Source organism: Cydia pomonella, chromosome 9 (assembly GCF_033807575.1).
Source record: "Cydia pomonella isolate Wapato2018A chromosome 9, ilCydPomo1, whole genome shotgun sequence".
NCBI lineage: Eukaryota > Metazoa > Arthropoda > Insecta > Lepidoptera > Tortricidae > Cydia > Cydia pomonella.
Genome location: NC_084711.1, coordinates 6147275 through 6169324, shown reverse-complemented (window position 1 = coordinate 6169324; position 22050 = coordinate 6147275). Strand labels below are relative to the sequence as shown.

General features: G+C 39.4%; 2 protein-coding genes across 4 annotated transcripts in view; one reads left to right on the top strand and one right to left on the bottom strand.

Annotated features, from left to right (window-relative positions):
* The first annotated feature begins 30 nt into the window (after nt 1-30).
* On the top strand, nt 31-16971 carry LOC133521212 (ATP-binding cassette sub-family F member 3). The gene is made up of 12 exons (XM_061856052.1): nt 31-227; nt 435-540; nt 1922-2090; nt 5355-5569; nt 5876-6139; nt 8034-8234; nt 8618-8800; nt 9926-10099; nt 10539-10713; nt 12432-12612; nt 13694-13914; nt 14994-16971. Exons 1-12 carry the CDS (start codon nt 155-157, stop codon nt 15147-15149), a joined length of 2118 nt encoding a protein of 705 aa, XP_061712036.1. The 5' UTR covers nt 31-154; the 3' UTR covers nt 15150-16971.
* Nucleotides 16960-22050, bottom strand: part of LOC133521211 (cerebellar degeneration-related protein 2) — a 120315-nt gene continuing 115224 nt past the window's right edge. For all 3 annotated transcript variants that reach the window (XM_061856051.1, XM_061856050.1, XM_061856049.1), the window contains exons 4-6: nt 21507-21953; nt 20722-20896; nt 16960-18868 (exon numbers count right to left, since the gene is read on the bottom strand). In XM_061856051.1, the coding sequence (XP_061712035.1) occupies nt 17561-18868; nt 20722-20896; nt 21507-21953 (1930 nt within the window). In that variant the 3' untranslated portion in view covers nt 16960-17560. The remainder of the gene's footprint in view (nt 18869-20721; nt 20897-21506; nt 21954-22050) is intronic.

Below are 22050 nucleotides of genomic sequence, written 5' to 3'. Positions count from 1 at the left end.
GTTTCTCACTCTATCTTGTCTATGTCATCAAAATGACATGACAGCTGGTAGACTGACGTGACATCGGTTCGTGCACTTAAAGTTTTTTTTTATAAATAAATGATAAATGCAATAATATTCTCTTGGTAATTACCAAGTATATATTTTACTGAAAATGGCCAGCTGTGGTGAATACATCAAAAGTCAATTCCCGTTAATAGATGAAGAATTGAAGAAATATGTCGAAGGTGTGTATTCTTGAGGTTATAGTCACTGCTGTTGCTTATTGTCTAAGTGCAGTGAATATGGACGATTTGGGATTGTATTGTTAATGTATATGAACTGGTTTAGGTAATTATTTCAGCTTTATTGGCCGTTTGTTGTTCATTGTCATCGAAATAACTGAATGTGCTAAGTTGGAAGTGTATCAATTAAGTTGGATTAAATTGTTGTAGATATCCTGGACAACAGTGCTGGAGAGTTTGAAGATACAGAGGAGGTCTACGAAGCCGTCGGAGAAGTTTTACAAGGGATTTCCGAAAAATCTGAAGATGATATTAGGTAAACGTGTTTCTGAGGGCACATGAAAACAACTGTACTGTATTAATTTGTCATTTTATGCCAGTTTATATTATTAGACTAGTATTAACATTTTTTCTAATTAATTTTTAATTAAATTTAAGAATTAAGACACTGTTTGAATTCATAATTTACAATATTATTATATATTGTCAATGGAAACATTTAATTACATTATTGACCAACTGTATAGAAACTAAACACAAATTACTTTTATTAATGTGTATTGTAATGGGAACTGCCTAGATGGAATTAATAAATCATATTTAAATAAAATAAAAATTACAATCAAAATATTAATGCCTTGGCACCCAGTGACATTATATGATGTCAGGTGTTACTCAGTATGGTATCTTATACAGTTGGTATAAGATATTTTATATAGCCTAGGTTACACCAGTTTAAGTTTCTTTCAAAGGTTCCACAAGTTGATTTAATTATTCAACACATAGATTTTCCGTCATAAATAAATCTCATTTGAATAAACAATCTATACTTTGTAAACAAGTGAGTTACACATTCTTGACAACTTAGTTGTATGCTGATAATCTAGTTGCTCTTTAAAAGATTGTCAGCATCATACATCATATATATACTTTATACTACTTTTAAGATTCTTCTACCTCCATATGAAAACTTCTTCAATAACTTTTACCACAAATAGAGTACAATAGTAAAAAAAATAAGATGTCCAAATGTTATTTAAGGAACCTTCCTAAAAGTTGGATGTCTTAAACAGTTTTTAAATGCAGAAATTACTTGGTAAATATCCTAAAAGTAAAAAAAATTTTACATGAACATTCTAGAAACATACATCTATGTACTGTGTACTGTGAGTGTCTGAAGTATTGTGAGACGATGGATGATAGGCCTTTCACAGTTGGTGTATAATACTACTACTGTTATGTGTAGTATTATGTTTTGTTTTTCCTGTGTATCTTGTACCTGCTTTTGTTGTGATATGTTTTTCTTGAAATTAAATATTTTTTTTAGTTTAAGTTAAGTTTCTCGGCATATTGGTATTTTTATGCTGTTATGCAGTGTAACCATAATTGCATTGAATAAAAAAAAAATGTCTGGTACTAGTTGGGTTTAGGTGCTAGAAATTGTAATAGAAAGAAATTAGAAAGAGTAGAAGTTTTACATATAAAAGTTCTATTTGCTTCATTTTCTTTGTATACCAAATATTTAGCAACGAAAACTAATACCCCTCAGGTACATATTATGTAAATGTTCATGCCAAGTTTAATATAACTTAAGCATGTTGCTCTTTGGACGACCACGGATTTGAGTGACTCTTAAAATAACAGTTTTGAATGATTCACAGTTAGTGAAAAAAATGTTAAAATGTTTTTATTTGTAGAGAAATATGTGAAAAACTCCTTCACATGATGCAACCAGACAAGACAAACACAAGCAATGGACCACGGAAAGTGTTGGACGCGCCCATACACCTTGCTTCCATGACGTCACAACAAGAGCCCACTGAGGACCTCAAGAGTATATGGCTTCAAACTAGGGATGATAATTTGGTAAGTCTTGGTTTTCTTTAATAATTTATAAAGTCTTTCTTAGCCATTACATGAAAAATTGATCCTGTTGGATAACATACAGGACAGCCGGCCTAGCCAAGGTGACAATTGCTATCGCTATGACAATGGAACGCTTTGTGTCTCTCTATCACTCTTCTGCATAAACCTCAAAACAAAGATCAGACCTTCGTTTTCTCGATTTTTCTGTACGAAATCGAAACCCGTCGTAGAATAGATGCGTTCGAGATGTGGTGCTGGCGGAGAATGTTCTGGATCTCATGGACTGAACGCAGTACAAATGCATCTATTCTCGACAAACTTTAAAACGAAGCTCTCCACTGTTTGCACCCAACATGTTTTTCGGCCATCTGAGCAGGTCCGGTCCAGATAGTCTGGAAAAGCTCATAATGACTGGTCGCATGCCAAGGAAGCGTAGGGATGGACGTATGGCCATGCGTTGGGCGGACAGAATAATGTTTGGACCCGGGTATGTCCTTAAACTACCAAAACCGCGCTCAATCGTCTGCCATCAGCCTGAGGCAAGGGCAAAGCAGCTTAGGCACCCCCTGCCACCCTGGCCGTGGACTTCTACAATATCAGGGGTTTTACATTCCAATCTTAATGCTGTCCACCTACACCTCGAGACAGTAAAGCCGACCTTGCTCTTTTTGACCGAGACAGATATCGTCTCCAGCGGACACATCATACCTCTCCTACCCTGGGTACGGACTGGAACACTCCTTTTCGCCTAGGGCTGGGGTGTGTGAGTACGTCAGGGATGATATCAGTTCTCGCGGCCTCAGAAATCTTGAAGGTGGGGACCTTTCCACCTTATGGCTGCGTATAGACAACGATGACCATTCCCGCGTCTATTCGTGACTATATAGGTCCGATAGCGGTGATGCCGAAACTGACCGACTCATGGAGCAGATCCAAACGACTGTAGACTCTGTGTAGCAATAGATCCCATCCGCCGAGATCATTAAACTTGGTGATTTTAACGCCCACAACACCGAATGGCTTGGTTCAAGCAAGACTGATCATGAGGGTAGATCTGTATATAACTTTGCTCTGGCATATTGCCTGACACAATTGGTTAGTGCACCTACGCGAATCCCAGATGTGGAACGGCCACGAACCTTCTGCTGACCCCTCATCCGGCTGACTACCGTGTATCCGTTTAAGCCCCACTCGGTTCTTCGGATTACTGCCTGATCCGGAGTACGGTGCCACTCGCGTGCCCGCTGCGTCGGCGAGTTGCTTGCAGCCGCCGTGTGTGGCACTATAGGTCAGCAGATTGGGACGGGATGCGGTCCTTCTTTGCATCCTACTCTTGGAGGCAGGTTTGCTTCACGCCGGATGATCCCAACGTCGTTGCTGATTCTGTTGCTGACGTGGTGCTGCAACGAATGGAGCTTTTCATTCCATCCTCTGTAGTTCCTGTTAGTGGCTGTTAGTTTGGATATAGCGAAGGCCTTCGATCGCGTTTGGCATAAAGCACTTCTTTCGAAGCTACTATCTTATGGGCTTCCCGAGAGATTATGTGTATGGGTAGCTTTCTAGCAGACAGAAGCATAAAGGTCGTAGTTGACAGTGAATGCTCAGACTCCATTTCTGTGAATCCTGGTGTCCCCCAAGGCCGTGTGCTATCACCCACCCTATTATAGCGACATTCATTGTTTTGCTGATGATAGTACGGGTGATGCCTCTTTTTTTTTTAATTTATTTATATATTAAAATGAAAACTTATATATAATACATATTTATTCCCGTCAAACTGTAACGTTTATTGGCGAGAGGCGCTCAGTTCTTTATACAATTTAACAACTTAACCTATTGAACTTATGATATTAGCATGCTCTCATAGGCTCATACGAGTACATTAAGACAAATCGAGGAGATACTCTTTTAGCCTGTTTTTTTATCAGGGATTTACTTAATTTAGGACTGTGTCGTAGTAAGCTAATTTTATTCAGTATTTGTAGTACCATATACTTTGAGGTTCTTTTTCCGTAATAATTGTTCATTTTTGGTTGTACTAGCTTTTTATCTCTCACACTTCTAGTATTGTATCTATTACTAATTAACACTTTGTACTTTTCATTGTAATAATGCTCTAATCCTAATAAGTATGTAACTTTTAGCTTTTAACTTTTAACAGGTAAAATTTTACATAAAGGAAATAGTTTATCATACTCATGCTCACATTTTTTTTTACCTTTTTACTAACTAGGAATTTAATCAGTCTTGTTTGTAAGTTTCTTATGTCTCTTATGTATGTTATGAATGTTCGCCCGTATACAACTAGACCATAGCTTATAAGCAGGGGTCGGACAAAAAGTGCGGATGACGTAAAAATGATGTTTGAGTTTATATTTAAACTTCCGTGTGACATGTAGTAACAAAGAAGTATTAATGAAGTAACAAAATAATCGTAAATAAATCCATGGAATTAATAATACAGGTAGTAGGGTCATGTAGTGAATAAAATAAATTTCACGAAACTTGTTACCATAAGGTATAATTATTTGAAATTAGTTAGAACAAGTCTGTGGGATCGCCACAATATTCGAGTAAAGATGACATTATAGAGCGTTTTCTTATATATTAGTAAATATAAATTTTAGCTAAATATAATCGTGAAGATACAATAGCTAAACAATAACGAAGTCAATTTATTGTTCATCTGATTGACAATGTGTCAGTCAAAAACGTACTTACTCATTTCAAGTGGCGATATCGTTTAATAAAGAGGTTGATAAATGATAAGTGATAATTGTTTATGAAAATCAAAAATACTATTTGAAATCATCCTATAAGTGGTTTGACGTCATTCGCACTTTTTGTCCGACCCCTGCTTATAAGTGAGTCGGCAAGGGCGTAATAGACGACTATTAATGTTTTTTTATTCAGAGTTCTGTTTAATTGGTGGAATTTGCTTAGTACTGATCTTAACCTGTTACAGATCACATGAATGTGCTGTTTCCAATTAAAGTTTCGGTCAATAGTTAAAGTTTGTAAAATTAGTTTAGTTTAAATCAAAGTTATTATCCGAATTTAAACTGTCGTGAGACATACTGACATTTAACTAATTCTACGGTTTATACTCACGTGTTTTTAGAACACGTGTTTCTCTTTGTGAACACAATATGTAACTACCGTCCTGGTTTATAGTCAATGCTAAATACAATTGAAAATTTCAAGCGCAGAAATCCATGATTCTACATATAAATGAACTGATCACATGTTAAAACTTAATTTCAGAAAGTAGATGCTAAAAAGTTAGAAAAAGCCGAGGCCAAGTTACAGCAAAAAAAGGAAAAGCAGAAAGAGGGTAAAGCGCCGGTGGCCGCCCCTGTGCTGCAGACTGCCACCGCCTCGCAGGTCACATCCAAGAAGGACAGCAAACTTGAAGCCAAGGGCAATAACCGGACGCAGGATATTAGGATAGAGAACTTTGATATTGCTTATGGTGACAGGTACGTTCTATCTAACTTATTGTTATTTTTGTTCATATTTGTTTGATGAGGTGCAATATGAACAGTAGTAAAACTTGAATTTGTATCAAAGATTTAAAAAAAGTAGTGACAGATTTGCTAAACTTATTAGAGACTTGTGTGATAGTTACCATTAGAGAAAATAATGCTTAGCGGTACTTCAAATATGGTTTCGCGCGCGAAAACGCAACTCATGCTAGCCGGTCTAGACTGGAGTGCACAAGCCTTTATAGTTAATCTTCTGATACCAAAGATTAAAGAAGACTTCAGATATATTTTCTATTTCAGAGTTTTATTACAAGGCGCAGATCTCATACTAGCATTCGGCCGGCGCTACGGCCTGGTGGGGCGCAACGGTCTCGGCAAGACCACAGTGCTCCGAATGATCTCATCCAAGCAGCTAAAGATACCGTCCCACATCTCCATACTGCATGTGGAGCAGGAGGTGGTCGGGGATGATACCGTGGCGCTACAGAGCGTGCTGGAGTGTGACACTGTGAGGGACAGGCTGCTGTGGAGAGAAAGGGAGATCACAGCGGCGATTAATAACGGGTAACTTACTTTTAAATGTAAACGGACATATTAAAGCCTCGCGTTCTTATCGTCGTACGCATTTGTTAGAGTGAGATAGAGATTCTTAAGAATGCATCACGCTCTTATCGCCATACTTTTGTCTCTAACTAGTGGCTCTGTGAGCTGTAGACCACGCGATAACCTTACTATGCTTAAAAACTGTAAAAACAAATACTTTGTTGGATCAGTATCATAGCGAACTCGCAATGGTCTTAAGTGCCAGTTGTTTACAAAATTTCACGAGAATCGGTTGAAAAATGCGACCTGCAGAGGAGAACATCCAGACATACGAAAATATGTGTGCCCAGGCTAAAATGGAGACCTTTGCTAATGCTCGGTCAATTATTCCTTGTCGCAGGGTTGTTGCTGTAGCCATAACGAAATGTTAAAATTGGTTTGGAGAAGTGAATTGTACAAGATTTAATATCAATCGAACTAAGAATAGCAATAGGATTAGTAGGTATAGTTATTATTCGACGACCGGTCTGGCCTAGTCGATAGTGACTAGGCCAGACCGGAAGCTATGAAGCCGATGGCAATGGAGGACATTTATTTGTGTGACGAACACAGATATTTGTTCTTGACTCATGGTTGTTTTCTATGTATACAAGTATGTATTTATCTATATAAGTAAGTATATATATATCGTCGCCTAGTACCCATATTACAAGCTTTGCTTAGTTTGGGGCTAGTTAGATCTGTGTAAGATGTCCTCTAATATTTATTTTATGTTGGGTAGAGGTTAGCCTTTATATATCTCGATGACAATTCATAAGATGACAGTTTGAGCAGAACCTGACGCAGAAACCTGGAATCATATTCAACATGAATAATTTATCAACTATCTAGAACGCAAATGTTTGAGTATTGAGAAATAACGTGCCTGTAGCTTTTACCTTGGAATTAACAATGTTAAACTCAGACTCGACCCAGATTACACTTTTTGTTATTTAGAATTATAAACTTACAGTTTACTTAATAAAGTTTAATTTGTTTGTTCTTTCCTTACTTAATATGATTAACCCTTTGAACGCCACGCCTATGTGAACCTTGTCGGAATGCACGAAGGTTCATATTGAAATGTAGCTGTGCGCGCCAGTTGGCTACTTTAGCAGTCAAACAGTTAAGGGCTCGTTATCCCCACTTAGCCTGTAGACCCGTTCTAGCTAGCTTAACTTGAACTCTGTCCAGAAGCATTGAATCCTCTTATTATCTTTGCAGGCTTCCCTATACTTATGTTAGACATTAACATATACCCATTATTGATTGATTACAACTAAATGGAACCATAGAGAAATAAGTAAGGAAGAGTGCTAACTCCATAAATCAGTTTTCTTACCAAAGCGTGAGCTATTTTTGTAAACGACATCTAGCGTCAAGTAGCGACGAACGAAAAGTCTAATGCTCAACAATTTCAGCTAATATTATAACTGGATTAACCGGAACTCTATTTTCAACAAGTTTTAGCAATACATTTTTCGCCAGTCGCGACACTGGTGACATCTGGTGTCACGTAGCGGTACTGATAAATCCACTACATGACGCTAAATGCCGACTACGAAATAACTCTATGAGGGAAGGATGGAATTAAGAAGTGTGTTTAAATCCAGTTTGAAAACTGGTATTTTTTTACTGATATAAAAAAGATTGGAGCTTCTCAATTCGTCTACCTCTATTCATCCAGATGCTTAAGAAAAGGCCTACCATATTAGTATAATCTGATTCTTTCTCAAACAAAAAATAATTGTTTTTATCTTCACAGGTTTTGGTTTGAGGACAGCTAGAGGTTGTAATTTACGTTATGACAACTGCTAGCTGTGCCATATCTATAATTTTTATCTTACTCTACAACACTTACCTTTTTTTTTCACAGATCAACAGATCCAGCACTATCAGCAGAGTTGACAGAAATCTACGCACAACTAGAAGCGATAGAGGCAGACAAGGCGCCCGCTCGGGCGTCCATCATCCTGAGCGGTCTGGGCTTCACGCCGGAGATGCAAGCTCGTGCTACGAAAACATTCTCTGGAGGATGGAGAATGAGGCTCGCCTTGGCCCGAGCGCTATTCTCAAAGTAAGATATATTCCTATTGTATGAATTAAGCCGGCTTTAAAATATCATGTTCTTTACATAGTCGAAAGCTATACTTTTTGGATAATTCACCACTCTCTGACATCATCGAACAACAGTCAGAAATAGCTAATCAGCGAGGCGTTCAATTATTATTGGAGCGCAATTTTATTAAGGCGGTGTTATGACGGCCTCAGATAATAAAAGCGTGTGCAGATCATTTTGAACATCTGGTCCTCTAATTTAAATTACGATCTAATGACTGCTGCTCCTGATAACAACCAAGATTAACAGTTTCCTAAGCATGTAAAAGTGATGAAGCATGAGTGTTGATGGCCTTTGCTCCAGCTTTTCTTATCTTTTACTTAACATTTTTTATATTTCAGACCCGACCTACTCTTGCTTGACGAGCCCACCAACATGTTGGACATTAAAGCCATCATCTGGCTCGAGAACTACCTTCAAAACTGGCCCACGACGCTCCTAGTGGTCTCCCACGACAGAAACTTCCTCGACACGGTGCCCACAGACATCTTACACTTGCACACACAGAGGATAGACTCTTACAGGTAATAATACATGAAGCCATGACTTTAGAACTACCTCATACCTTCAGAACTCACGATGCTCCTAGTGATCTCCCACGACAGAAACTTCCTCGACACGGTGCCTACAGAACAACAAGCATAAGGAGCGTAAGCGTAGATTTCTTAAACCTTTACCAGGCTGACAGTTCAAAAATGACAATCGAATGTCAGTCTTATTCATCGAAAATAGAACACATGTTTCAAGAGCCGCATGTGGGAAATATATATCCCTTAGCCTGGTAAAGGGTTAACCTAAAAACTTCGCAACGGACGCTCCGAGCGTGCACACTCGACGCTGAAACCAACCGCATGCTCGAACCTAACCTCCACCGCCGTGTGGTGCCGGCGTTTAGAATAGCACCACCCCATCTCGTCCCGTGGGTGTCGTAAAAGGCGACTAAGGGAAAACTGACGGATGGGCAGCAGCGTCCGTTGAGCATTGTTTTAACACCCACTGCGGTCCCAACTCGCGTAATCAACCTAAATTCTCAAATAATAAAACCACCATCTCAAAAATCACACATCTACCTTAAAAATCTAACATTCAAACTTCTCCTCAACTAAAAATCAAACCCCCATCTTAAAAATCAAACCTACCTTACAAAATAAATCAACTTCACAAAACTCAACCTGGGCCCATGGCCGCCCGTACTCAATGCCGGGACCATGGGTCCACTAATAGCTAAATCACAACAACAACGCCGGGTCTCTAAAAACCGAGCATCACCATTGTTTCGTCTGATGGTGATGCCGGACCCGGCATCGCATAAAACATAAGAAACCCTTCACAAATGTCACCGCGGGCACAGGGTCGCCCGTATCCCTAGCGAGGGCCCTGTGTCTTCACTCGACACTTACTAACCTTTTAAAAAAAAAAAAACCTAACCTCCATACATTGGTTAAAACAGTGTGACACAATTTGTATTCTACTATTATTTATTCTTGCCATGTCTTGCCTCGTGATCGATTCAAAATTATAAACAATAAATTAAATAAAAGATAACTATTACTCTGTAGTATTTCTACTATGCTTTACGAGTATAAAGCGCAAGGCCGGTGTTTAAAAAAATGGTGTTTTATTCTGTTTCTTTTTTCTTTAATTTCCAGAGGAAACTACGAGCAGTTCCACAAAACGAAGACAGAGAAGCACAAGAACCAGCAACGCGAGTATGAAGCCCAGCAGCAGCACCGCGCGCACACGCAGGAGTTCATCGACCGCTTCCGCTACAACGCCAACCGCGCCTCCTCCGTGCAGAGCAAGATCAAGATGTTAGACAAACTGTAAGTAATGTCTGAAAGAAATCGCTCTTTACTATCAGACACAAATTAAATTATTGTAATGGAAATATTTTTAACTTGTGTTTTTTTAAGTGAAAACACTACTATATAAATTATAAACTGAAAAAATGACATATACAAAAGAAAAAGTGACCAAGCCCTTCAGTGCCCGAGGCTCTCCCCTGGGGACACTAAAAGAATCGAAATTTGTTTTATTTGGGTGCATTATGGTGGTACTACACTGACATAACGTTATATAACATCGTGTGACAGGGAGAACATGTATTATTGATAATATTGCTTTATTTTATTGTCCCTTTCACCCAATGATATGACATTTTATAACAGCATTATGGGACCACCATTACGTCTACAAGATTACTTTCGACCTGAGCGTAGCGCGACTACCTATCATAAATCTAACCATTTTTCTTTTTTTCAGACCAGAGCTAAAGCCAGTAGAAAAGGAGATCGATGTAGTGCTCCGGTTTCCAGAGACAGAGCCTCTCTCTCCGCCCATCCTGCAGCTCAACGAAGTCGGCTTCTACTACTCGAAGGACAAGGTCATCTTCACCAACGTCAACCTTGGCGCTACGCTGGAGTCTAGGATATGTATTGTAAGTATTATTTTCCTCCTTACGTTAGGATGGTATTCCCACTGTCCAATTTCTTTGTTTAATGTCCATTGCGTCTCACTCTCTCATCAACCAAAATGTGAGATGCAAGAAATTGGACAGGTGGAATCCTTATCCTTAGCGCTGTCCCGCTTGCTTTTTAAAGGAGCCCGGGAATTTGCGAAAGCTACAGCGGTTTGAACTTCTCTTGAGGGAAAAGCCCTAGTTTCAATGAGAATAATGAGTAGTAAGTGTATTTTTTTTTTCATCAAAGAGAGCCTGTTATATTACGTATCGTCCCAGTAATATTTCGTATCGTATGTTTTCTTGGAAACTCATTTGTAATAGACGAATTTACCCGCGACCTCCGGCTTGAAAGCAGCACGTCTTACCTACTATTAACGCTAGGTCAGTATCAGTATACTCACCAGATGGCTTGCGTCCATTCCATATTCGTAAAATTGAGAAATCGAACACTATTTGCCCTAAGAATAATATAAAGGATTATTTCTCAAATGCAATAGCTGCGTGGGTTATACAAATAGCACAATTTCAACGGATCCTAAACCGTATTCTGTCCTATAATTCTGTAAAATGTTTAGATTTTTTTCTACTACTGTTACTAAGTACACATTATCACATTTACTCGTATTACTTATATAATTTCCATGTGAATTGTTGAAATATTCTGAGGCGTATATGTTGTTACTAACCGTATGTTGTTACTAACTAGAACAATCGAAGGTGAAAATTGTTGCGTTATCAAATGCAAGGCTATGAGACTAAACGTGCTAAACGATTCGTCTTTGTGAAGGTTAATGCAATTTTTCAATATCAATCAACTCGTGGGAAAATATAAACAAAGGTAACAGAACGACATTGATTGATGATTTTTTGTAGCATTTTATTTCATTAGCATACAGCTAATCGAATTTATAATTAGATAATTATCTACATTTCTTTATTATGTTTTTGCTATATCGTCATTTCATGAGAAAATAATACATGCTTTCATTATTATGAGTGCATTGTTCGAAATATAATTAGTATTTTATACAATAGTGTTATAATAGAGAGCTTTTCAGGCTAGTACCGTGTTTAGGCAACGAAGCTTGCTGAATTGCCTAAGTAAGGTACAAGATTGAAAAGCTTGAGTATATCATTTATACATTTTCTATGAGTCGTCTAAAATAATACTTTTTTACTATAAAATTTAAATAATTAATGAAAATTGGTAAGTATCTCAGTAGACAAAAATGTAGTACAAAAGACATAAACGCGCGGCTAAGTATGGGAGCGTGGCGGCACGTGATTGTTATTTTTTTATATAGTTGACTACAGCGTATCAAAATTAATATTATAGTTTGGAGCCTATACATGAAGAGTACACAATATAAAGTATAATTTGATATACGAAATCTTAATTCAACCATTACAGTCAACGAGTAGAAACTTTTTTTACCACACTGTATGTATAAGTACTTAAAAAAAGTTCACTCTGAATTTCGCTTTATTGTATCAAATTAATGTAATGAAAGTTCATTAAATTAGGTATACTCCAGAGATGCTAGGTTGGCTTTTAGTTTCGGGTACACCACACCATTCTTCTAAGTAGAAGAAGAGACACCACACCAATCTGCTATTATAACAAAATGCTCTAAAATTGCAAGTTGGTGCAACACCTTCTTAGTATTGGTTTATACAGCGTTTTTTTATAATAGGTGGGAGACAACGGCGCCGGCAAGACGACGTTACTAAAAATAATAATGGGCATCCTGTCCCCCACGAGCGGCGCCCGCAGCGTGCACCGCGGCCTGAAGTTCGGCTACTTCTCGCAGCACCACGTCGACCAGCTCGACATGAACGTCAACTCCGTCGAGCTGCTGCAGAAGAGCTACCCAGGTACTGACTGACGAACAGCGTTGGCTTAATGATCGTTGTTTACCGAGTTTACCGGCGAGCCTTGTCTTGTGCGTACGTTTTCCACATTGCTTGTAAACCTGAGGTGTGTTCAGATCTGGTGTACGCAACATGAAACCGTCTGCTTGTGAAAGGCAAAGGCTTCGTAGCTTTTATATATATCTATATACATTTCTTTTTCTTTTCTATATTATACTTTTTAGCATTAGAAAGAAGATAAGCGATCTAGACGTGTCTTTTTATTTAAAAACACTTTCACAATAAAAAATGTTTTATTCAGTAGCACAAGTTACTTTACAAAAATCTGGTGCCTCTTTTTAAGTATAAAAATACCTGTGTCAAGAGACACCGCTCCGCCATTGAGATTTACAGCATCGGAATACTATGGTGTGTCTAACATAACTTTAATTGGGAGAATCAACTTTTTAGCGTCACTCGTTGCCATGGTTACGATTAGTTGTCCAGGGGACAAAAGTTCATTGAAATACTGATTTTATGGTACTTCAATGTATTAAACTTGCGTCTTTGTGGTCGTTATAACCAATGTCCATAATGGGCCCCCTACTAAGCATGTTAATAGAACGGCATACAACGTCTCTTCAAACAAACTGTGCCACTGTTGTCCCTTGGACAACGGGACAGGATAACAAAATAAAAAAGTTGATTCACCCAATTACTTAAGTACTAGAGTAGAGAATATTATTCACTAGGAGTAAACGCTATAACACGAGAATTATGCTATAGCATATAATCATTCACATTCTTTTGGTTTCATAAGTAATTATTTCCATTTTTTAATTAGCGTTATTCCATAAAAAGCGATGTATAGTCTGTGATTCGCGAAATGCCGGTTTTGGACGCATCTTTGCAACTTAAACGATTTTTCTGACGATATTGAACTCTTGACACATTTCATACAAGACCTAACGTCAATGTGTTCAATGCAACAGGCAAGTTAAATCATAGGTCTTGCGTTTTTTTATCTTTGGGATCCGAGTAGATACCTGCATGATTTACCATAATCAACTTGTTATTTAATCGATTTTATATCTCACTTTAACAGGCAAAACGATAGAAGAATACAGACGGCAACTAGGCAGTTTCGGCGTGAGCGGCGACCTGGCGCTACAGACCATCGGCAGTCTCTCCGGGGGACAGAAGTCCCGAGTGGCCTTCGCCATCATGTGCATGGGCAACCCCAACTTCCTCGTGCTCGACGAGCCCACCAACCACTTGGATATCGAGACTATCGAGGCGCTCGGCAAGGGTATTAACAAGTATACGGTAAGTTGAAGGACCTAGTCGGCTTGTTGTTGTACATTAGACTATGTAAGTCTCTTCGAAGCAATATGTATGTATACATATTTATGTTTTGTATATTGTACAAAACACAAAACATAAATATGGCACAGGATAGGCAGTACGAAGGCGAAGTTATCCCTTTAAGGGATTTCTTCCAGTTAACCTTTGAATAGATGAGAATTGATGAAAAACGGTAGAAAAATATAGCAGTGAGTAGAATAGACTAGAGGAAAGTCGACAAATTTATGAAAGAGGGCGATAATAAATAAAATATAATATAGCATTTGCACCACGCATAATAGTACATTACGATACAAGTGCGAAAAATAGGAAATTCGAAACGAGTGGCGATAAATTAAAACACGACCGAAGGGAGTGTTTTAAATCGACACGAGTTGCGAATTACCTATTTGCACATGTATCGTACAACGTTTTACAGTACATATGGCCTTTTAAATGTTCGACACAGTAACGTAATATGCTAATTTTCGCACTAGTGCGCTAAAGTAGCACCATATGTACTGTAAACTTCTTTTAACAAGTTGCAGTGGTGTATGTTAGTTTTAAGTTCTTTGTGTGATTTGTTTTGATATGAATTAAAAAAAAAACAACCGTATAAAACACCTATGTTAAATTACAATAAATATATATTACGAGTTACTTTTGAAATGTGTAAATATTAGTTCGGCATTTATATCATAAGAAATCGGACGACGATCATGGGCAACTCGCAAATTGATTGATATGACCATGATTCGTCTATTATACAAGCCATTCAACTGATAAATTATGTAAAAGTTATAATTGGAATCATGCCCATATGTTCTTTAAGATGGAAATGAGGAGTTGAACGAACGCCATCAAATCCGGCTCGTTAAGAGACTGCACGTTTCTTCGTCTAACCCTTTGACTGCTAAAGAGGTCAACTGACGCGCGCGACTACAACCCAATATAGACCTTCGCGCATTCCGAGAAGATTCATTATGGCGTAGCGTTCAAAGGGTGTACTCAAATGTCGTACCTTTATACCGTACCCTACCTAATGATAGTTATTTCCCCAGGGCGGCGTGATCCTAGTATCCCACGACGAGCGGCTAATACGCGTTGTGTGCAAGGAGCTGTGGATCTGCGGCAACGGCTCCGTCACCAGCATAGAGGGCGGCTTCGACGAGTACCGCAGGATCGTCGAGAGGGAGCTCGCCGACCAGAACAAATAGCAGAATGACCCGGCCGATGCAGGACTCTTCAGCAGTTGACAGCCATCACAGTTCGCACTCCTGGACCCTATTTCACCACACTGACAATTGACACCTGACACTTGACATTTTAATGTCCATTTCCAGGTCAGCGTCAGAGCAGCGTCGGGGAATTGTCATTATTTTTTTGGTGCATTTACGGCGAATTGTTGGTCCGACAAATAAATACTGTTCTAACTTTTCGACCCAGAAACGTACATTTCTCAGACACTGATGTCAGGTGTCAATTGTTTTTTTTATACTACATCTGTGGCAAACAAGCATACGGCCCGCCTGATGGTAAGCAGTATCCGTAGCCTATGTACGCCTGCAACTCCAAAATGATGATGAATGAAATGATGAATGATGATGGTGTTGATTGAGGAATTAGGAAGCTGCGTTTCGTACTGGCGTGGGTTTACGTTACATACATGTGTGCAATAGGGGATATTACGGAAACTGCGTAGGGGGCGCCACTACCACAATCCATCACAATCTGAGGGTCTACCGTGAAAAAAGAAAATCGAAATTTCGTTATCTAATCTCTCTATCACTTACATATTCGAGCGATGAAGAGGCAGATAACTAAATTTCGATTTTTGCGTTTCCCGGTAGGCCCTTTGTAAACAAACCGCTTTGATGCATCAATGTTATTATGGTTTTGTGAAGGTAGAGGCAAGGAATAGAATCTCCATAGGCAGAACTGTTGCAAAAGTGTCCAGCTGTCAGCTATAAATAATACTTCCAAATCTCTCCAGAGTAGCGCTAGAGTAGCTAAGAACCTAGGCGTTATTGAGGGAGTGAAGAATGCTGTCTATGGTTTGAGGTACATGTATAAGTTACTCTATGGTTTATGAAAGTTGATAGTGCTGCGCTCTGGCGGCAGAACATTGCAGTAATATTCCCTATTGTGAATGTTCCGGAAAGTTCCTAAAAAGTTATTTTCTCACATATCTGAGAAAACTTACTTTTTATTATGAAATTTCTTATATTTGTGTGAACTTTCTGGAAACTTTCCGGAACTTGCACATCTGTAGGTGACGTGGAGCGAGCCTACGATTCGACAGACTGCGCGAACTGTACACGTCAGCTCCCATTGGGTGCGGTATGTTTGGTATAACTTTTATTTACCTAAGTCTAAATGAAAAGGTGTCTTCTTCGAGACTCCAATATTACTACGACAATTGCCACCCGACCTTCACTTTTTGACGCATCTTTATAAAGCTTACGAACAGAGTGCGTAGATAAGAGGACAATCTTTCACGCTCCGTAGCGTAGCGTAGTTATCTCTCTCTATCACTCTTCCATATTAGTGCGACAGAGACAGATGCGTTTCGTTCGCTACGGAGCGTTGACGATTGGCATCTTGTCTACGCACGCTGGGAGGACAACAATGTCTTCATTATTATTTACCATGACTAATAGTTAAGTCTACAGTGACTAGTGCTTCGAAAGATTGGTTGCTAACCAATTACTTGATGACAACGCATGAGAAAATCAGGTGGCTATTGTTGTTTAAGTAGCATTTTACTTACACCGTATCACCAGTTCGTGACATAAAGCAATACGTTACAGTAGGATAAATAGTTTTATATCAAACATCGTTCATTGCTGCCAATGTGGCATTCGAAGCAAGATGCTTGACGTTTGTGGCGTTCACACGAATGTTACTAGTGAATGTATAAAAATGCATAAATTATATTATTGTAATATACTCGTAGCGTTTTATTATTTATTACGCTTTTATGTTACATATATTTATATTGCAGTAAGGACCGAAATGAAATGCTGATTATATTATTAATGCAAATTTTTATTTATACCTTCAACCTTCCTGTCTTCTTTAAATAGCATACAATTCCATACAAACCTTGAGTACTCTCAAATATCCATGGCAATTAAAAAAATATAATTAACTTAAACGAAAATAATATTTACAAATTATAAATCGAATACATAATATACAATTAAAATAATGACTAATATAGCAACAGAAACAGTTAACATTTTAAAATTCTAAAATGCCAATTCATTGCAAATTCGGGTACTCAATTCAAGCCAAATTCAACTTTGTTGACATAAATGCAAGGTAGTTTGTCGTATGTACTGTTCGGGATATCGGAGGGCAGTACTATTTACTACTTCATACAGAAGGACAGACTTACATAGGTATACATATCGGCGAGGTATACAAACAATATACCGGTTTAATTATGGCAATTTAAGATTTTGAATAAAGTTCAAGTAATAAAATAAAATAAACCTAGCAGATCACAAACAAATACTCTTAAATTAAATTAATATGTCCAGTTGGCAAAGACAAATGGCGTTCGGATCACTCGGCTCCTACTGATGAGTAAGAGGGGTCGACGTAATAAAATAACAGGAATAAATTACTGGTGCTTCTTGCGGCGCGGTTTAGTCTTGTCCGCGTTCCTGAGCACCTCCGCGTACGAGAGCTCCAGCTTGCGCAGCTTGTGGATCTCCTGCGACGCCGTGCTCTGCTTGATGTCCCACGAGTCGGTGTCGGGGTTCCAGCCCTGGTAGATGCGGCCGCTGGCGCTCGGCGTCGGCGAGTTCAGGCTGCGGTTGTAGAACTGCAGCGTCGAGCCGTTCCAGTCCGCGGCCTCGCTCGACCGCACCAGCGGGCTGACTTCGATGGGCCGGTAGTCTCTTCGCTTCTTGTTCGACGACTTCTGGTAGGTGATCTTGGGCGGCGACGGGAACACCGGCGAGTCGGCGCCCTGTCGCTCCTGGCTGTGTTTCCTGTTGCGATGTCTGGACTTCTTTCTAGTGGCCGCTATGTACTCCAGAGGCTGACGGACCAGGGGAGTCAAAACTCGCTCCTTCTCCTTCTCTTTTTCGTTTGCCTTCTCAGCTTTTTCAGACTCTCGTCTCTCTTTTGGTTTAGCGGTCTCCACTGGTTTGTTCTCTTTGTTTTCGGTTTCCTTCTTCTTAGCGGGTTCGAGAACGTGGACCTTTTCTTTGAGCGTCGGCGTCTCCGGAGCGGTAATATCGGAGACTGGAATCGATTGTTCAGACATGACAGAGGAAAGTACGCTTTGCGTGTCGTCGGTGAAGTTTCCTGGGGGTTCCTCGTTGGCGGGGGTGACGGGGGGAACTTTTCCCGTGTCGTCTAGGAGCGGGAGTTGTTCACCCTCGTCTTTGTTTTCCGCCGCTTTCTTCAAAATTGTGAAGATCTCTTTGAAGAGTTCTCTGTATTCCGGTCGGTTGCGGAAGCGACTGTCCATGGGGCTGACGTCGTCGTAGATGCTGAAGCGGTAGTCCTCCCCGTCGGCGATGGTGCAGAGGAACGAGCCCGGGCGCTCGCGTTCCGTCTGAGTGGCTTTGTTACTGGTCTCATCGGAGAATCCAGAGCTGGAGGTCTCCGCTTCAGAGAAATCTGGGGTTTGGATGAATTTCTTGCGCGTTTCAGGTTTCTTTTCCTTGGCGTCCTCTCCGTGTCCGCTCTCCTCGTCGGTATCCTTGACGCTGAAGTGGCTGAAGTCGCCGGAGACCTGCAGTTCGTCCTGCAGCGACACGGGGCCGGAGGGCGCGGGCTTGTTCTTGCGGATGCTCTTGACCTGCGACAGCTGCACTTCCAGCAGCGCCTCGTACTTCTGCACGAGCTCCCGGTACGGGTTGTCGTGACCATCCTCCTTGTTGGCCCAAATGCCTTGAAGTAGCTTTTCCTTCGCATTCTGAGGAAACATGGAAAATGATGGTGAGATGATATATTAGTGTTATTTTATTAGTACCTGATGATGAAATTTGTTATAGCATTCTCGATGATCAAATTTGATATTTGGTTGAATAATGCATGTTATTAAAGTGATTACTAATCCATGATAATTACTGAAAATCGATTTGATGATAAAGATATAGAATAAGAGGCCATAATTAATAATAAGTAAGAGAAATTGTTGTCAATGTTCCTAGTAACATTGCATAATATGTAGGTCAATTTAAATGTATGATAGTCAAACTAATGATACTTAAATTATAATTTAGAAGATGATTAGTCAAACATACACCCATTACTCCACATTGTAATATTAGACACATCACAATTGACAATTGATTAAAATTTACTTTTTATTATACAAATGTTTACGCGGTTGAAGTTAAGTATTAAGTTAGGTAAGAGAAAGGCCATGCATGTCCGAAGTTTAAAATCAACTGTCGTGCGTCCCAATACTGTCACAAGTACCTTCACCATTTTGTGCTGAGGTGTAATTCTGATCGGTTGCCAAGCTTAGGCGAGCTAATCACTCGAACAACCAGCATAAGAGCTCTCCGATTACGCACACTTTCGAATCACCTGGTCGTGTTTCGCTATCGAAACCATTACGTTATAATAGTCAACAATAAAAACAAGCATAGTTTTACTTTTAGTCCATACGGTATTTATCGACAACAGTCCAATTGAGGCCCATGGAACCGAAAAAGTTACAAAAATAAGTTAGTGATAGGTAATATGGACTCAAACCAGTAATCTTAGTTCTATAAGTGACCGCTAGAGGTGTTGTACAATTGTTGTACGCTAGCGAGTACAGTCACAGTAAACTCATAGTAAAACTAGAGGTCATGTTACACTGGTTCGTCCGAGAACTTCACGCACGCACTCGCGCAACCAATCAGAGCACACGCCTGATCGCTTAGTCTAGTAACGTGTCAGTAATGGACGTACCTTCGACTACATACGATAAATCCAAAGAAAACTACTGCAAATGCGCTTCATAATGCATATGCAAAGCGTGAGCAACAACATCAGGGGCAGTTGGAAAAGCATTGTCGCCTAGAAACGAGTGAAACATTTCACATGAGATTTTGAAGGAAAACGCTATGACAGACAAACATCTAGATAGACGTCGCGTGTACCGCATGCATCTCATGCTTCAACTAAGCATGCCAATTAATGTTTTAGTAACGCATAAGAACGTCATCTCAAGTAGGTATTTAAGTACAGGTAAATATATACATGGACGCATCAATTGATTATTATATTTAACAGTTATTTACAATTACTTTTGCAGGACTTTGATTTAAATTTGTATTTTCTTAACTAGGCAAATAAGTAACTCGAAATAAAAAATAATATTTCAAATAAGTTGTGAAATAAAACATATTCGACATCGGAAATCGGAAAAATCACTCTAATCACCAATGCATAGAAGATGCTTAGCAGAGCATTGTAATTGGCACGCGAAGTAGATGCATTTGCGTGATCTACTTAGACATATATCTGTCAACGCCACGGTACATGTATGGCATGCGTTCTAAATGTGAAAGCTGACTCGTGATCTATTTAAATGGACTAAACACAATTCATTTTCATAAGTTGCTGTCATTTCATATATTAGTCCAGCCGTTAGTATTGTTAATTACTTTTGCTCATAATTTTGGAAAAGTGCAGTTAGATAGGTACTGATTATGCAAAGAATTTTCTATAAACAGATAGTTAATAGGACAGAAAGTTATACACAGAAATAAAAAAACTCAAGAAAGAAAGATAGAGAAGGAATATTTTACAAGACTTTGTACAGATACTTACATCGAACTTGATAAGTTTCGTTGTAACGAGTTCTTCTCTAGGGCTATCTTGGACAGAGGGGGAGAGAATGAGGGAGCTGATGGCAGATCGGTCATCGTCGTCTCCGTCTAGCATGGAGGACATATCGTCGCCCCGCTCGACGCCCCGTAGACATCTGATGCATAGTTGACCTTGTCTGTAATAAAAAATACATATGTAACGTAACAAATACGTAACACACATATTATCATAGGTAGTTGGTACATATACTTATTATTTTAACATTGAACTTCAACTATGTTCTTGACCTCCATTGTGTGATATATGGAACTAAGTAGGTAATATTTACAATGCGACAGACATTAGACATTTAATTCCATATTTTCCTTCAACGGTGAGTTTGCTAAATGCAGCGGCTAAAAGTAGTCACAAAATGGGAAAAAAGACGTGACTTTAACATACCTAACATAGTATTATTATTTCCTGCCTATTAGGCTTTGATATAGAAATTAAAATGCCTTAACCATTTTATGATGCATTGCAGTCGAAGTGAAAAAGCTCTTTAGTTGCTAGACTTGTTTACCAACGCAGACGTAATAATAGGTATGTATTATATGTGTTTTTTCAGTTTGATACGTACGGCGCTTAGCATACTGGATCCGATTCTCACGGAACTGCACTATAACATCGGAGCGACGTTCGAATCGGCGTGTGCTAAGCGTTTAGATGGAATTTATAGCATTATTTTAGAGTTCGGTCGGGACGTGAATTATTTATTAATAGTCACAGAAATATTTAACTCATACCTGACTTCTTCCAAGATCGCGAATTCCTCGTGCATCGACTTGGGCTCCTCATTGTTCTGGTTCCAATTCCTCAACTGATCTTGCAATCTGTTGTTCTCTTGCACTATAGACGCTAACTGTTCCTCGAGTTCCGTAACTCGTCTCTGCTCTTGTGCGAAGGCAACTTTACTTTCTCGCAACTCATCGCTTAACCTAAGTAGGTCCTCGTCTTCCTTGGTCAGTTCTGGGAGGGGAGCGATGGTTTTTAGAGGCGTGCTACTCGCTTCAATTCTTTTCGAGTTAGGCGTCGTCTGTTCTGGTTTGATTTCTTTTTCTTTGGGTTTTTCAGTGCTCTCTGGCTTCCGTTCCGCGCGTCGCCTCGCTATCTCCAGTTGGGCGTTAAGGTCGTCGACAGTCTTTTGTAGTTCCTCGCATTTCCCTTCAAGCGTTTCGATGTTTGAACACAACCTGTAATGATAGGAAGTGGGTGTGTCACAACATTCATTCGTTTCTCCGCTAAGCCGACGCTAATGCTGTAGGAGATTAATGTGCATTCATAAATAAT

Excerpts from the sequence above, each read along its gene's own strand:
- LOC133521212 (XM_061856052.1), top strand. The coding sequence starts at position 155 with ATGGCCAGCTGTGGTGAATACATCAAAAGTCAATTCCCGTTAATAGAT. Across the intron at positions 2,091-5,354 it reads AAACTAGGGATGATAATTTG|AAAGTAGATGCTAAAAAGTT; the intron begins GTAAGTCTTGGT and ends ACTTAATTTCAG. Across the intron at positions 6,140-8,033 it reads ACAGCGGCGATTAATAACGG|ATCAACAGATCCAGCACTAT; the intron begins GTAACTTACTTT and ends TTTTTTTCACAG.